A 17,871-nucleotide genomic window follows, 5' to 3' on the forward strand; every position below is an offset into this window, starting at 1 on the left:
TCTAGCATTTATGACTTCAATTGGTGGTCTTCAAGCTACAAGAAAACTTGTACGGTTCGGTGCGCTGGAGACAGCGCTAAAACAGAAAACTTTAGCATTTTAAACTACAGGCAGTTCCTTTACGATAGTGACACTCTTGGATATGTCACAACATGTGAATATACAGGGTGTTCCTTAAAGACGTGCTAATATTTAAGGCGGTGATTCCTGGACCCATTTTATGAAAAAAAGTTCTTATGAACATATGTCCTAAACGTCTTAATTTTTGAGATACAGGTTGTTAAAGTTTTCAAAAAAAATCAGTCTTTTAATAATAACTTAAACAATATTGTAGACATTTTTATGAAATTTGGTACATGTATTCTATGCATCAATACGCATTTTTTGATGTGCAAAAAAATATTTTCTCTGCCAGTGGCATACCTACAGGTCTTCTATTGAATATTTTTAGTGAAAAAAATACCACGCCACTGCTTTTTCTTAAAATAAAATTGATTTTTAAAATCCTCAATAACTTTTGAGTAAATTTGAACTCTTGGTTTTTTTCGTCCGACGAATGGTTTTCGCTTAAAAAAATTAAAACAATTTTACTTCCCTAAAAATCTGATGCGGTGTGAAAATGTTTGTTCGTCGATTGCAAGCAAATTAAGGGTTCAGATTTATTACAAGAAATATGAAAAGTTAAAAAAATTTTATAATTTAAGAGATACTCATGTTTTTAACTCGTTTAAAAAGTAAATGGGAGTAAAAAAGTGCCATAACGCATCTTTATTTAACGCAAATAAAGTCGCTTATGCATGTTTCTTATTGCTCTTTGCTATGGGCAACGAGCTATGATTTTAAATGTCAAATTTTTCTTTATCTAGTTATTCATGAATAAATGACGTTTTTATACATAAACATCGATGATGGCAATAACTGTTGTCTTAAAAAGTAAGTTGTTGGTGTTAAATACCATTAAATTTTTTTTTTCTTTTTTGAGCTATTGAGTATGAATAATATCAATTGGTAATTAGTTCAGAAATACTTACCTAATTTTACTTTGAAAACAATGGAGTTTTAAGTGCAAAAAGCGAGTTTTATTAAATTTTATGAAACTAAGCTCAAACTAAGCTCAAATGTATTTTATCTTAATTACACTGATTACAAAAATTGTTGAAAATGGCCACCTTCACTAAGTAGGCATGCTTCCGCTTGTCTACGAATGAAATTACGCACACGTTCAAATATTCCCGGCGTATTTCGTATAGATTCACACGAGGCAACTATTCAGTCTCTTAAATCTTCTAAAGTATTTACAGGAGATTTATAAACTAGAGTTTTAAGGTGCCTCCATAAAAAGAAATGTAAGCTATTGAGATCGGGGGATCTTGCTGGCCATTGATGTGGTCCTCCGCGACCGATCCATCGATTCGGATAAACAGTATTTAAATGGTTTCAGACAATTAAACTAAAATGAACAGGGGTACCATCGTGCATCTTAACGGATGTGGCACATCTTCAAGAAACCCAGGCAGTTCTTCTTCGAGAAACTGTAAATATGACCGACCATCAAGACGCCTTAGTAGAAAAAATGTTATGTATCTTTTTCTTTGTTGTCTAGGGGTTTCAATTTAAAAAAAGCACTGAATCCTTTACTTAAACTAAGTTTATTGTCAACGGAATAGTTGAAAAACAAAACACTGGTTCACAGTTAAGAATTTCCGGTAAGTATCGCACTAAGTAAGGCATAAACTTCTTTAATTAAACGTTTTAACTTCTTTAAATAACGTATGAGAAAAATTTCGTCTTTAGTTAACTTTTGGTACGTCTTTTAATAAAAAAAAAAAATTGGGCAAACGTCTTGCGTCTTTTGGAACAAAAGATACACGGCTCTTATCTTTTATTCCCGTCTTTTAATTTAATAGAGAAAGCACTTCTCCCATCTTAATTTGCCCGTAAAAATATAATATAGTCGCGTATCGCGCTACTCATCGTCGTCGTCTTTTTTCTACCCTGCCAACTATGCTCAACTCCTAAAGTCTGCCCAATCAATCTGTAGCTAAGCGGTATCGGTGCGGGGAACGTGGTTGTAGACTAGACCCGCCTCATTTCATTCATGAAATGGCCAGTGACGTGCGAAATTTTATAAACCGATTACACAGATTTGAATGTATTAAATATTAAAAAATATGGTTGTTTTAATTTTAAAATAGGTATTTGTAGGTAAGATATTAATTTGAAAATTAAGGTCTTCTAAAATATTTTATTTGTAAATATGTAATAAAAAAATGACAGACAAGATTAGGGAAGTTTGAGATAAAAGTAAAGTAAAGAAAACACAAAATTTGTAATACACCTACTTAGTTTATTCACTTAAAATAAGAGTGCCGTACACGATGCCTGGATATCGCGAGGGAAAGCACACGGCAGATAATCCGAATTATGCTGTTTAAACATTGAATTTACTACATAATATGTATAATCTAAATTATTATTTAAATAAGTATAATCAATTTGTACCTGCTGAAGATATATTGCTAACCACTTCAGTAACAGTCTCACTCTACCAGAATTTTTTAAACGTTAGGTCATTGTCTATCCAAGTTTCATCTAAATAGACAATATTGCGACCTTCGGCTCGGTGTTTTTTTATTTCTCTTAGGTATTTATACCTTAAAGATGTTATTTTTGAAAAATATTTTCTTCTTCTGGCAATTTTTGCAACAGCTTTCTGCTAGTAGGCACAACTTTAAACCTATATAAATTTGATTTATTAGGTGTTTAACTATTTGAAAATGAAAGTTGTCGTCTTGTTCCACCTTCGTCATTCGCGGTCTTTTTTTTGCCGAAGTATATAATCCTGATATTCGATTTTTTTTGTCGTCGTTCCAATTCATATTACTTATATTTATAGACATTTTATATTCAAAATAACCAACATTGACTTTAAATCTTTTTGTTTGTAAAGCAATCGAGCTTGGTTTTATTTCATTGAATATGATTTTTATTTATTACAACATTAGGCAGATAATTTTTGAAATTTAGTGTCGCATAAATTATGATTTTATTTTAATGTTTTTTTTTTATAACTGTGCTTAGGCTTTATAATTATCTTATAATCATTTTACTTACCTATAAACATTCGCAATCACTTTCCTTGCCTGGCTATGAATTGTCTTTCTATGAATAAAGTTATTCATTTTAACGTAAATAACACCAAAACTGTTAAAAATTATGAACTTTAACAACAAAAAAACAAATAACACAAAACAGCAACAACAATAATAGCAAATAAACTAAACTATGCTACACTACTCAAAAGTCATAGGTCATAAATTAAGTAGGTACCTAAAAATACAACAATAAAAACAGTTTAATAGCTCAAAAGTATTAACATACGCCGCCGCCACTGAATCCGCAAGAAATCGATATTATTCCGAAAATTACACAAAACCTGGTAGGATGCGATCCAATAAGATAGAGAAAGACAGAGAGCTGCATAAAAATAATAAATTAATGGCCGCGATGTCATCAACCAATCACCTGTCCCCAAACAGCAAGATGCTTCCGCGAAAGCACGACGTTGCCGGCTTTGTAAGTTTTATTAGGAATTTCGGATAAATGTTAGTCAATATTGGATTTTATAATATGCAAAACATTAGCAAATAGAACTAAAAAATATGGTTTAAACTGCATTACATAATTTATTATCTTTTTTATGATTAAATAGCTGAATTTTACCATTATATTTACTTTTTATTCTATACTATTTCATTTTTGCAGTAAGACGTGACAACGCTTCAAAATTTCGCCCGCATTCTTTTCGTAGACACAGATCCGATGGTCAAACTATACTACTGTACGTTTAGCGGTCAACTTTATTATCAAAGACGGCGAACGTCGGCATTCCAACGAAAAGTTAAAAGCGGTCTCATGTGTTTCGCCGAATCGCAAAATAAAATAGGTCTTAGAAACGTACTACGAACTGAAATTTAATATTTCTTTATATAATGAATTGAATATGTTTTTACATTATTATTGGACATTAAATAATCGAAATTGGTATTAAAAATGGGTTTCCGTTATGTCATGGGGGTTTTCTTCTGCCCACAAATGATTGTCGTGAAAAGTTTGAATAGCGTTCCAAGAAAAATTTGCTACGTCTGTGAACAAAATCTGTGACTCAAACGGCGGATTTAGTATAATATTCTGGAGATACCACTGACAGAAGTTCACTCGCTGCGGAAAATATCCGGAAAGTAATGTGTGAACTCTTAAAATATGGTATGGGTATAATAAAAAATCAACCAAAATGCGCCAATCAATTTGATGACAGATATGCAGAGTGCTAGCGATCTTCCTCGTACTCGTCTCAGGGTTTTCTTCGATTACTTGTAGCACCGCGTTCTCATTTTCAGGGGTTCTGACAGTTCGAGGTCTACCTTCCGGAGTACCTTTCTTGAAGCAACCAGTTTTTCTAAGTCGACGGTGAATATTTGAAAAGATAGGGCTATCTGGTAGAACAGGATCTTTCAGGACCTTTCCTGATAAATACGTCTGGCTTTTTCATTTTCACAGCGTAGTGGCGTAAATTTTTTTTTACTAATAATCAATAGAAGACCTGTAGGGACGCCACTGGCAGAGAAAATATTTTTCTTTTGCACATCAAAAAATGCGTCTTGATGCATAGAATAGATGTACCTACCAAATTTCATAAAAATGTCTACGATATTGTTAAAATTAGTATTAAAAAACTGATTTTTTTTTTAAACTTTAACACCTTGTATCTCAAAAGTTAAGGAATAACTCCCTTAAATATTAGCACGTCTTCAAGGAAAACCTTATATAGATGGACTAAGATCATTCACTTTTAAGCTTCTAAAGCAGAATAAGGCCCGTCCGGCACTTCTGACTGTAAAGGCTTATAAAATACCTATTCTTATTAACAAGAAAAAAGCTGATATTAAAAAAGTACTTCAATATATTACTGGAGGAAACTTGAAATTTTTTATCATGTGAGTTCTTGGTACTACAGAGGCCGAACAAGATGAATAATAATGTTTTTTCTTGGTATTATTATTTTCCCTATTTGTAACCTTGAGTTGAAAAACAAGTCCACTACTCTTTTTTGGTCATAATCAGGTTAATAGATATTTTTTAAATATGCAGATCTATCCTGTGCAGGCGAAAATCTTATCTAAAATAGTTTTAAAACTACACAGTTTTTATTGATTTCCTAAAAAGTCCAAACTTGGACTTTTAGGGACTTCGTCTCACCGATTCAATTATAGTATTTAGTTTCTATAAGTATAGGTTTTATTACTGATTTAATTGGTTCTAGTTTCTATATAGCTCTATAGGGTCGTATCACAGTTGGCTAATTCATAAACAGTCGTCTGCTAATCGGTTTAAGAATCGCGACTCGATCCTTTTTGCCGATAAGTTCAATTTTATACATTAGTTTATGTTAAATTGTAATTTTGATTTCAGCAAATAAATTATTTTGAATTTGAAACTAGAGCTGATACTAATGAAGGTAGAAAATAAAAAGAATTATCTTAAACGTTCTTTTCTTCCTTAGGTCGGTATTAAACTGGTAATAAGTCCAAAGAAGAAGCCATTTTGGCTTTTGTTAAATGGTTATGAAGCAGTTTGAATTTGGTATTCGAAATTCGTATTTGAATTGAATTGGTATGATAGCCAAGATCAGAAATGCGGTAACAAGCATATGAGTTGCCGAAGTGGAGGCTGCAGTTCACGTTACTTATCGAAAAGTACGCGACTGTATTAGTAACGATGGTGGACACTTCGAACATCTTGAAAGAAATTGATTTAGTTATATGTTTTATTTATTTTATATTTAGAATTAATTTGCGCTATTTGTTATAATTGTTTAGTCAGAAGGATTTTGAAGATTGAATAAGAGGTAAACGGATACTGCCATTTTCTGCTAACCGAGTAGCTAATCTTGCAAATGTCCTTTTCGTATAATGTCTCTGTTCTGGATACCGCATAGCATATATATTATTCTAGAGGCATCCGTTGAGTTCTGATTGCATTTGAAATAAACTGTTATCAAGTCGGGGGAGTTTAATTTTTGTAACGGTTTTTTTTTCAGATTGATCGGCGTTGCCATTCGCCTAAAACGTCTAATAGGCCATCTACCGTGAATCGCCCTGTATATTAATGCGACTCAATATATGTAAAAACGCTGAGACAAACTTATTCCGACTTATCTAATCTGTCAATTCCTGCTAATTCTGAATCATTTGTTAAATTCATTATAGGTACTTATATTTAAAATTTGAAAAATAGGTTATTTTAAAATTACTCGAAAACAAATGGAGATATCGAAACGCGGTTTTCACTGGTTTGTTAGTATGTTTTAAGTCTTCGAAACCGCAGGGAAAAATCATATCATTGCATTTAACTTTTTAGAGAAAATCTCTAAAAACCCAGTCTCTGTTAAACCACGCCTTCTGACGACTTCACTGAAAACAAAGTGACATTGACAGGTGCATATTTTGAAAGCCCTTTGAATTTCCTTTTAAACGAGTACCCACTTGAATTACTTTTAATAAAGAATCTGAGTACAGGGCCATTAAAAAGTTGCATTATTTATGATCTTCCCCCACCCTTCTCATTAGAGATATGAAGCAAATTCTTTAGCCAAAATTAATGAAGATTATTCTGATGTTTTTAAAATGGTACCTAATACTGGCTATTTTAGACGAAATTTGAATTTTTTGAAATTGCTGTGCAGTTATGCCCTCTTGTGGTAGTCTTAGGAACTTGTAAATATTTTACAGCCATTTTTTTTGGCCACTTTTCTTAAGAAATTTTTTTTCAACGCTGTGCGATGAATAGTTTCCGAGATACAGCCGGCGTCCTTTCTTATTTGGACACCCGGTACAAGCAATGCAATCATTTGTAACAGGTTTTTTCCAATGCATAGTGTTTATGATGATCTTATTTTTTTATTTATAATTTCTTTTGTTCTATTTTTAATATCTTTGTTTCACGTCTAAAATTGTATTAATTAATTAAAAAAAAATAATATAAAAGAGAAAACATTTCCTTCATAGTGTTCTTTTTATTTAGGACAAATAATAAAACAACTAGACAGAAGACAACAGTCTGAAGAACTCGTCCAACAAACAAGTCAGAAAGCCAAACAAGAGTCTTTTTGGAGATACTTCCACCCCCTGTATTATTTTACATAGCCCTTTTTAATATTTAGTTTGGTGTAAAATATTAATTATCATAATATGAGTGAAAAATAGTCGTAATACTAATTACTCTAAGACTGTAAGCTATCAATTGAACATTGTTAAAAAAAAGAAGGAAATATATTATTACTTTGTTATTTATTTTAAAATGTTGTTTTTTTTTTCGAACCTTTTGTAGATTACATCTGCAGCACACCACATACATTTACAGTTGATAAAATACTATTAATTTAGAAATAAGTTTGACTTGAAATCAATAATCAAACATTTCATAAGTAATACCTAAATAAAAATACTAATATAACAATACTAAAACTGTTTTAAAACATTCAAGAAAATAAAATTTAATCATAATATTGCACACTTAAATTAATTTATTATAAAGAAATTCACGTCACTTTTTCCCATTAATCTGTCTAAACTTGTTTCTGGCTACATTGGTGAAAAAAAGTAGTCCTGATGCCCGTTCGATCGTTTCAAGGGGGACCTAAACACGTAATAGGAAATAAGAACTTCTTTATTGGTTGATGCAGGTACAAGTACAAACCTGAAAATTCTTAACAGGTATGCTATCATCAATAACAGTATTTTCCATTACAAAACACTCCATGTCAAGCTGCCCATCTTTAGTTTCACCAACTACTACTTTAAAAAAGTGGGTGGGCACCGCAACATGATTTGAGCCAATTACTTCATATTTTACATACATTTTCCCATTAGATTCCCTTCTATAAAAGGCGAAGTTTCTTGTTGTAATCCTAAAAGTACTGCTTATAAAAAGTAACTTTACCTTGGTAAATATAGTGGTCCAGTACAGCAATAAACATTTAAATAATTCCTAGTCAATTTTCTCACATATTTTTCCAATCTATTCCAGGAATCCCTGTTGAAACCTTTGCCCACTTGGGGCGCCATATTTGTTAAGTAAAATGTCTCTTCCACATGTTTCTGGCAAGATTTATGGTTTCCCGCTGCTGCCAAATGACCCCTGTCATATCCTGAGCCTTTGTAGTCTGAATTTTTCGATCTGTTAAAAATGTGATTCAATGGAATTCAGTTGCCTCAAAGTTAAATCAAATACCTGAAATATGGATGAATATGGTCGTCTTCCTTAAAATCACATTTCGATCTATCAACTTCATCATTCTTTTTAATACATTCCTCAGTCAAATGTTCAAACACCCAATGTGCTACTCGATTTCTTCGGTCATAACTTAATACATAATCGCTATAAGAAATCACATTGTCCAAGCCAGGGAATCCGTGTTTCATAATCTGTGAAATTCGGCTGGAATTTGAAGTGTAAGGAGTAACTTTGTTGTCTGTATATGGTTCCGGTATGGGAGAAGCTGCTTTAATGGTTCCAAAGTTAATTGAGAAGTCTTTAATGAAGGATTTGATGTTATTTAACAAAGATTCATCTTCACTTTTGCATTCTGTGAATTTGTTAGTTAGGACATGATTGAATATTGGAGTTTCATGACTTTCTGGAACATTGTGAAATCTGAAAGAGAATAGAAACAGAGAAAAAATTGCCATAATATTATTACGTAGACAAAATCTCGTATACAAAATATTACAAATTCATTTAAATTTCACACAGAGGAACTAATAGATATTTCTTAACTATAAAATTTTTCAAAAATACTTTACCAAAAAATAGTAAAACAGTTTTAAAAATAAGTAAATCTGATGCTAAAAAAGAAGTCATAGAAAGTAAATGAAGCAACAAAAAAACAAACCAAAAATACAAAATATTTAAAAATATGAAAATGGTGTTAGTAGAGCACAGGTCAAAAGGTATCATTAAAAAATTCATCAAGGCTTGAATAAGTGCTTTAGATAAAAAAAAACGATTTCAATTTGCTTTTGAACTTTTTAATATGTGTTTCTCTGATATTTCATATACCTTAGTAATTTTTTTACTAAGGTATATGAAAGTTTTTGGTAAAAGGGGATTGTTAGGAGAAAACTCTATGGGACGAGTCATTTGACCAGTGTTAGAGGATGTTTTAAAAAAAAAGTTAATAAAAGTAGCTGTTTCCACGATAAAAAGCGAAAATAGAGTCAGGATTTTTTTAAATACAAAGAGAGGTTATTTTTCAGACTCAAGTCTAAGAAATTTGGTGCCTCTTTAACTTGTATGTTTCATTGTTGTTCTTTTATTTCATCTACCATAATCATGTTTTTAGCTTATTAGTAAGTTTTACGTTGTTTTATTGTTTGTTGTATATGTTTTGTCCTGCTTTTTTATGTTTTTTTCACTATAATCTATATAATTGAAATATACAGGGTGTCCCCTTTCAAATGGTCAAAAATGCTAGTGTATACAGGTGCCATAAAGAAGTACACTGGTGGCCAAAAGTATATTGAAAAATTCCATTTTTATGGATATATTTTATCTGAAGCAAAGGAAAAACCGGTTGAGCTTATTAGTGTTCAGGAATGTAAACAACATAGTTTGAAGAAACAAATTCCATAGATTTTTATTGCTTGCACTTTTTCTCAATATTTTTTTTATCAAATTTCATTAATTTTGTTTGACTGCTAGGTGGCCAAAATTGGATTGACAAACAACATATTTATTCAGTCTCTGAGTTTTATGCGTTGGTTTCTGTTGATTTGACTTTCCTTACTATTAGTTTTCAAAAGTATTCACAGTGCCACGTGGTATAACTTTATCGATCGATATTAAGATGCGAATAATCGACGATTACCGGAAAGGGGTTAAACAGGCGGATATTGCTCGAAAATTTTCTCTTTTGAGGGCAACAGTAAGTCAAATAATAAAAAAATTTAATCTCCGTGGAAGTGTTGTTCCTCTAAAAAAACTGGCCGACCAAAGAAGACCACTAGTCGTGTTGACAAATTAATTTTGAAAAAAGCAAAAATTGACCCATTCGCAACTTCAAAAGAAATCAAGCTGCATTTGGAAGAAGAAGGTGTGGGTTCAGTTAGTTGTCGTACCATTAGAAGGAGACTTCAATATAGTGATTTAAAAACAAGACGCCCTGCAAAGAAACCACTGCTAAGTTTAAAAAACGTACGAGCGCGATTGAGCTTTGCTCGAGAACATATAGTCACTGGACAGTCTCCGAATGGAAAAAGGTTATTTTTAGTGATGAATCAAAGTTCAATTTGATTAATTCGGATGGAAAAAGATATGGCGTCCTGTGAACCAAAGGTATGATCCCAAATATACGGTTTCCACAGTCAAGCATGGAGGTGGTTCCGTGATGGTGTGGGGGTGTTTTTCGGGCTATGGGATGGGTCCACTACACTTGATAGAAGGCACAATGGATCGTTTCATGTATAAAGACATACTGCAGGATGTTATGGTACCTTACGTTGATAAAGTTATGCCACTCAACCACTACTTTCAACATGATAACGATCCGAAACACGCATCCAAGGTCGTTAAGAAATGGTTGACCTAAGAAAAAATTAATGTTATCAAATGGCCGACACAGTCACCGGACCTAAATCCGATCGAGAACATTTGGGATTACATTGATCGTTTTTCAAAAATAAACAAGAACTTTTTGAAGCTTTGAAGGCATGCTGGATATCCATTGACACGTCCTATATTGACAATTTAATTAGGTCAATGCCCAAAAGGTTGGTGGAAGTGAGAAGAAATAGAGGCTATGCAACGCATTATTGAATAAAACCCTTTAAATTTTTTATATGTACTTATTTTTATTTTAGTAAGCTTTGAATTTGTCAATTTAATTTTGGCCACTTGAAAATTGTTTAGTTTTTTAATTTTTTTTTTAATAAAATTGGGTATTACGAATAAATAGTTTAAATATAATTAAACATTACAGCCTATTTGTATTGTTTTTTAATCAGGTACTGTCCCACCTAATTTATCATTTCCTAAACCGTGATATAAACAAATTTGAAAAATAAGTAGTTGTTAATCTACTTTTGGCCACCAGTGTAGTTTGAGATGAGAGACAGATGGTCGGAAGTGCTCCGTTTCCAAAATACAGGGTGTTGAAATTTTTCAAAAAAATTGATTTTTTTCCTCTTTATTAAAAATGCTTAAAGCGATTTCATTGAAATTTTTAGCTTTTAAATGATAGGTGATAAGGCAACTTTTTGAGCTATTGCAAGTGATTTGACATGTCGGACTTGCAGCACATGTATGTTAATTTTTTTATAAAGAAAAAGCTGCGCCACTATTTTTTTGAAAAAAAAATTTTTCTCATTTCCTGAAAAAACTTTATTAGACATTAACCAGATCAACCAATTATTATACCTTGGTTCAATAATAGCCTTAAAGTTATAAGTGACAAGGTGGCTTTTCTTTGGAAATTGAAAAATCAGTATAACTGTGTCCCTACTCATGAATATAACCAATAGCCGCTCATGAAAGACAAATAAGTAGAACAAAAATTGAATGAAATATTAATCATATTCAATATTCTAGTAATCCTACAAAAGCATGTGGAACATTATAAACAAAAATAAAAAAAAGAGTGAGGATATACCTGATACAAAGCTGCCCCCTAATCACTTCAATACATTCTTTTTGAAGTCATTATGGATCACATAAAAATTCTTTTTGTCACAATACAGTCAAGTCACATAAAGCCAAACTTCATAAACTCTAAGAATCCATTCTGTTTTAAAACAGTACAACTTCTAATAAAGTCGAAGACATTATCTAGAGCTTAAAAAATAAGAACAACAAAGATATATATTGTTTATATATGATTTTGTATGAAATCCATACAAAATCTAATCATTATACCACTCACAAAATTATTAAATATTTGTCTTCAAAAGGGTATATTTCCTTGCCTATATTTCAATGTCTTAAAGGTGGCTTTAGTTACACCAATTTTAAGAAGAGTGATGTTAATAAAGCATAAAACTGTAGATAATATAAAAACTCTTTGAAAAATATATAAGACTGAGGATAGTTGATTACACTGCAGCTCTCTTCTTTGACCTGAATAAGGCCTATAACTGTGTCGACCATAACATTCTGTTTCAGAAACCTTACTCTTACAACTTTAGTAAGAATAGTGTAGATTTAATAAAATCCTATTTAGCAAATAGATGCCAGATGGTACAGCTGGGAGGTGTGACATCAGCAGAGGGAGTAAAAGATGTAGGTGTGCCTCAAGGCTCAATATTTGTAATATATATAAATGATTTGCCTGCAAGCAAAAATAATGTTCGATTTACTTTACTTTTTCTTTGCCGGTCACACAACTATGGCTCAATCCAAACAGGCAGTTTTACTATCTAGGGATGCACAGGCAAGAACTGAAGATTGGTTCTGTACAAACTGGCTGCTATTACCACAAATCCAAGATACTTAACGTGTCGAGTGAACGATCTAAATCTTCCAATCCCCTCCACCACATTAACTAAAAAATCTATTTTCTACCAGGGAATCAAAATTTTCAATCGTATACCAGGTGGAATAAGGGAGGCAACATGTATTGACACTTTTAAATGTAAATTGAAAATACTTTTGACCGAAAAATGTTACTATTCACTGAATGAATACTATGTCGACACATTCTAATTTTCCCTAAGTGTAAGTTTACAGTATTTGAACTTTATTTGATTTGTTTGTATGGTTAGAATTCTTTGCTGTCTTATACTTGAGGGGATAATTATGAAATTTAATTGACTTTTTATGTATTTTTTTCTGAATTCTGGTGTTCTTATGTATTGTTTTCTGATGTTTGTTTTGGAACTCGAGTGTGTATGGGGTGTAGTGGTTAAGTTTAGTGGTAGCAATTTAAGGTAGCTTTGTTTAGAACAATTTTTCTTTGTTAATAATAATAAAGCATGTTTTTTTTTATTAAATGAAAATAGGAGCCAACAGATAAATAAATGAATGGTTGGGCATCACTCTATCACTCAGGAGGAAATTCTTGAAGTAACCTGGGATGGTGCCAGGATGGACCCAGATACTGGCCTGTCAAGCTTTTTAATATTTTACCAGTAGATTTACTACATGAATAAATAAGTATAAGTATGAATATGGGGGTGCAAAGGGCACCCCCATATTCATATGAAATTCATGAAAATTTCAAATACCCATACAACATACTACAGACAAACAAACAAACCCATACAGCAAAGAGATACCAGTGTGTGCAATTAACTATTAGGATAAACTGACACAAATTACATTCCCATGTAAAAAGACTTACAAGTTTTGGATTTAACTATTTAATAACTAGTCAAATTTACACTATGTGATGTCTTGAGTGATGTTTTACATAGGAAAAATTAAACAGTAACAACACTATTAGACATCTATGTCGCTTGCTAAATGCAATAGTGGCACAACTGAAAATTTTTCAAATTTGACTTTTTTAGTTTATTGGATAGCAAATTAAATATACTTTTAATACAACACTGGCTCCTTTCAACTTTCAACGATACTACCTAGATGGCGGTGACAAGTGCCAGTTTGAACTTAAGCAAATCGTTCTTATTGACGAGTTCAATATCGGCACTTTCTTAGTGTGCCACGAAATCTCATCCAAGTAGGACCTTTCGTTGGCGCATTTGTTGAATTAAAAATTGTATAATTTTTTTTGTGCAATAGTGACATTTTTGTGATTTTATAATAAAAGACAATAATAATAATATACTTGTTACGTCATTATGAATATCCAACCAGGGACTTCTAGAGCAGAATTAATGCTATGTGCGGCAAATCTTAGACTAAGGTACGTATGTTTAGCATATTTTTAATATAAAATTTTGTATATTTCCGGTATAATTAACTGGTGCCTGACTAAATTTATTGAAGTTTTTTTTTCTATTTAAATGATTGTATAGGCTAGAAAGAGTGGACGAAAATGGAGAGCGGAAAGTCTGCGAGGCGAACACCACAGTTAGTGAATCTGATTCAACTTATTTGCCTGAAAAATCCGGGAACATACAAGAAGGCAAGCACTTTGTTTTAATAATTTTTTTTTATTATGTATAAAAAAATATATAAGTCGTTATAATATTAATAATAAAGTTCTTTATTTAATGTTTTTTCTTTTTTCATAGATGTACAAGAGCTAATGGACCTTGGAGATATTGAAGAATCTAACTTGGCAATTAACGAAGAAGTGTTTCCTGCTACTTATCGTTAGTGTTTATTAAATAAGACATAAAACTTTTTATTAAAATGTTTTTATTTTACAGATGATGGCATTAATGAGAGTTCTGATTTTTCGGCAAGAAACGTGATGATTTAGAATCTGGTGCGATTAATTTGCCTGAAATATCCGAGAACATAGAGCAACTCAATAATATCCCACTTAACGAACCTCTAGTCTTAGAAGGTAAGAAATCCATTGCTTTAATTAGTTTCTATATTATAAAAAAAATATTAAAAGATTAAATTATTAAATAATCATAATTTTTAATCTACAGGTAGTACCAATGACCCTTCTGATACCTCATCAAGTGACTTTGATGATTCAGACGACGATAGACAGATCTTCTTCCTCTTCAAGTGACGATGAAAACAGGGCAATTAACCAGATAAGTAATAGTGTTGTAGATTCTCCCAAAAAAATGAGAAAAAGAAAAGCCAAACCTCAAGATTGGAAAAGAAATGTCAACAAACAGTTAAGAAATACTGGTCAGGCTTATTTTACATCTAAAAAAGGCAAAAGCGTTTGGCAGCTAGAAAACTGCAGCAACCTTGTGGTGACAAATGTCGATAAAAATGTTCTACAAAATTCACCCAGGTAGAAAGGGAGCAGTTCTTTACCAATTATTGGTCTCAAGGCATTATTGACCATCAAAGAAATTTCATTTCACGATGCATGTTTCCCATAAATCCTGCGTATAGATATCCCACGGAGAATAGACCTGCACGAAATGTAAATCATGTTTTTTATTTTGAAAAAAATGATACGAAAATAAGGATATGTAAAAAGTTTCTGATAGCTACCTTAGGTATCACAAATAGAACAATTCGGACTGTAATAAGTAAATCGAAAGATGGATTTGTCGCGAATGATAAGCGAGAAAAGCATGATAATCATTTAACGATTTCAAATGAATTAAAGGAAAGGGTGAGAACCCACATTAAAACCATCCCTGTAATAGAAAGCCACTACACTTGAGCTTATACCTCAAAAAGTTACATAGAAGGTGGAAAAACAATAACGGAGTTGTATGAGGACGATAAAAAAGAACGTGTCAGTCAACATTTGGATTTTGTTAAATATCCTATTTACAGAAACATCTTCAATTATGAGTTTAACTTAGCTTTCTTCAAACCAAAAAAAGATTTGTGCCAATTTTGTGAGTCATACAAAAACTCAAATGATAAAGAAAAAGAGGAGAAAAAGACTGAGTATGAATTACACCATGAAGAGAAAAAATTGAGCCAAAAAGAGAAGGAGGATGACAAAAATAAGATAAATGAAAATAACATAGTAGCTTGTTTTTACTTACGGGCTGCTTTGCCCACACCAAAAGGTGAAGTATCGGTCTTTTATTATAAAAGCAAACTTCTTAGTACTTCTTACAATTTTACTATTTGTGAACTTAGGAAGCAAGGACTTGGCACTATAAATTCTTTTATTTGGCACGAAGGTGAGGGGAAGCGAGGATCAAATGAAATTGGTTCCTGTCTAATAAGTTTCTTGACTCGCATTTCAAATACCACAGAAGGCAACGCCAACCTCAACATCACATTTTATTCAGATAATTGTGGGGGACAATGCAAAAATAAATTTATTATAGCAAGTTATGTCTATGCAGTATCGCGTTTTAAATTTGAATCAATTACCCACAAATTTCTTGTAGTCGGGCACACACAAAATGAGGGAAATTGTGCCCACTCTCAAATAGAAAGAGGCATAAAAAATGTTTGAGGTCTGGAGCGATTTATGTACCATCCCAGTATTCTGCCATAATTAGAACATCAAAACGTACTGGCGAACCTATTAAAGTTTATGAGTTGGATCATAACAGCTTTTTTGATATAAAAGATCTTACCGACAAAATTGCTAATAACTTTAATGTAGATGAATCTGGAACTAAATTTAATTTTAATGACATTTCTGTTAAAAAAGTAGAAAAACGACAGCCAAATAAATTCTTCATTAAAACGTCCTATAAAGAACAGGAATTTAGGTGTGTCAATGTTAAATCAGTCAAAACCAGAAAGTCATTACTAGATGACGTTAATGCAATTAATTTAAAAAAAAGCATATTCTGGACCGACTTTGATATCAAAAAGAAAATTTGATGACTTGCAATCCTTGGTTGCTAACAAAACTATTCCAAGTTGCCATGCGGAATTTTACACATCTTTAAGACATAAATAATTTCCATACTTAGAAAATGTAATGTTTTTAGGATACTAATTTAAGTTTTTCCCTAAGAGGTAAATGTATAATGGTTATTAACCTGTTAATACTTAAATGTACTGAAAAATACGAAATAATGTTAGAAGTTAGCTTTTAGTTATCAAAGTTGAAAATTAACTTTAATCTCTTTTATTTTGGCATATGTTTTCAGTTTTTATTTTATTTGTAGCTGATGTGACTCATCGACTAGTAGCTTAATCTTTGAAAAATACATTTGTTGGATAACTCTGGCTTTTTTTTCCAAAAAATGTCATTTAGTATTTTACAAAAATTATAAGTTGATTGCACTGCAATAGTGGCACAACTCATAATCTTTTTTTAACATCTATTTTAAAGTTTTGTCTTCCAAACCATTTTACAAAATTAGGTTTACTATATCTCAAATACTACAAACAATTACCTAATAACAAAAAAAATTTTAATGCTCCTTTAGGGTATTTAATTCTAATAGAACTTTTCCGAATTTTTCAAACAGAGATTTCTCACTATATTGGTTTTTTGTATTGTGCCACTATTGCATTCAGCAAGCAATATCTATATAGTTGTCTTTAAATGTTTAAGTGGATTTATATTTGCATTTGCACTATTTTTTTAAAATATGTTATACCTTAAAGCTTGGTGTGAATCCTTAGGTAATTTGTATTGTCTTCCATAGTAATTGCCAGTAAAGAATGCTACTGTAGCAATAGATGTGGATGTTACAAAAAATCTTACTTTACGTGTCGTCATTTGGAAATCCCTCTTATTATATATTTTCTTAATTATTCTGTATAAAAGTTAAGATTAAAGGCTCAGGAAGGAAGAATATATATTACATGCCATTAATTGATAAAATATTATTTATTTACAAAGTTTACATAACTCGTTTACAGTTGAGGTTATGTTAGTTGTCAAATGTGTGTGAAGCTAGCCTCCGATCGATATCCAGCGACCAAATCGAGAACGCAGCATATGTCGGTTGCCAGCAACCTATTTATAGTCCGCGCTCGACGTTATTTAATCAATATAATGCCCGTATCTTCCGAAATTCTTAAGTGCTTTAAATAATTTTTATTTAGATATTAACAATAAATACTAACATCGAACTATGGTGGTTCCAAAGGTCTCCAAAATAAGGTTTCTTTGTGAAAATTAATTAAAAAGTCAAAAGATAAAAAAAAGGCATAACTCCCAAAATTTTTTATGTAAAAGACAATAAATATCTAAACCGATTTCATATAGTTACAAATCTCTGCAAACGAAAGTTTTTTCATAAAAAATTATTGAATTGTTAGATGTTTTAGAATATAAACGGCTAT

General features: G+C 31.6%; 2 protein-coding genes across 2 annotated transcripts in view; one reads left to right on the forward strand and one right to left on the reverse strand.

The window, feature by feature from the left end:
• LOC126750592 (stAR-related lipid transfer protein 7, mitochondrial-like) overlaps nt 1-7,360 on the forward strand; it is a 20,542-nt gene extending 13,182 nt beyond the window's left edge. The window contains exon 6 of the mRNA XM_050460241.1: nt 7,084-7,360. Within this exon, the coding sequence (XP_050316198.1) occupies nt 7,084-7,205 (122 nt within the window). The 3' untranslated portion in view covers nt 7,206-7,360. The remainder of the gene's footprint in view (nt 1-7,083) is intronic.
• Nucleotides 7,331-17,440, reverse strand: LOC126750600 (endonuclease G, mitochondrial-like). The gene is made up of 5 exons (XM_050460251.1): nt 17,181-17,440; nt 8,293-8,715; nt 8,002-8,238; nt 7,759-7,939; nt 7,331-7,698 (listed from the first exon to the last, which is right to left on the reverse strand). Exons 1-5 carry the CDS (start codon nt 17,300-17,302, stop codon nt 7,606-7,608), a joined length of 1,056 nt encoding a protein of 351 aa, XP_050316208.1. The 5' UTR covers nt 17,303-17,440; the 3' UTR covers nt 7,331-7,605.
• Nucleotides 17,441-17,871: the final 431 nt, after the last annotated feature.

This window comes from Anthonomus grandis, chromosome 1, assembly GCF_022605725.1.
Source record: "Anthonomus grandis grandis chromosome 1, icAntGran1.3, whole genome shotgun sequence".
NCBI classification, from domain to species: Eukaryota; Metazoa; Arthropoda; class Insecta; order Coleoptera; family Curculionidae; genus Anthonomus; species Anthonomus grandis.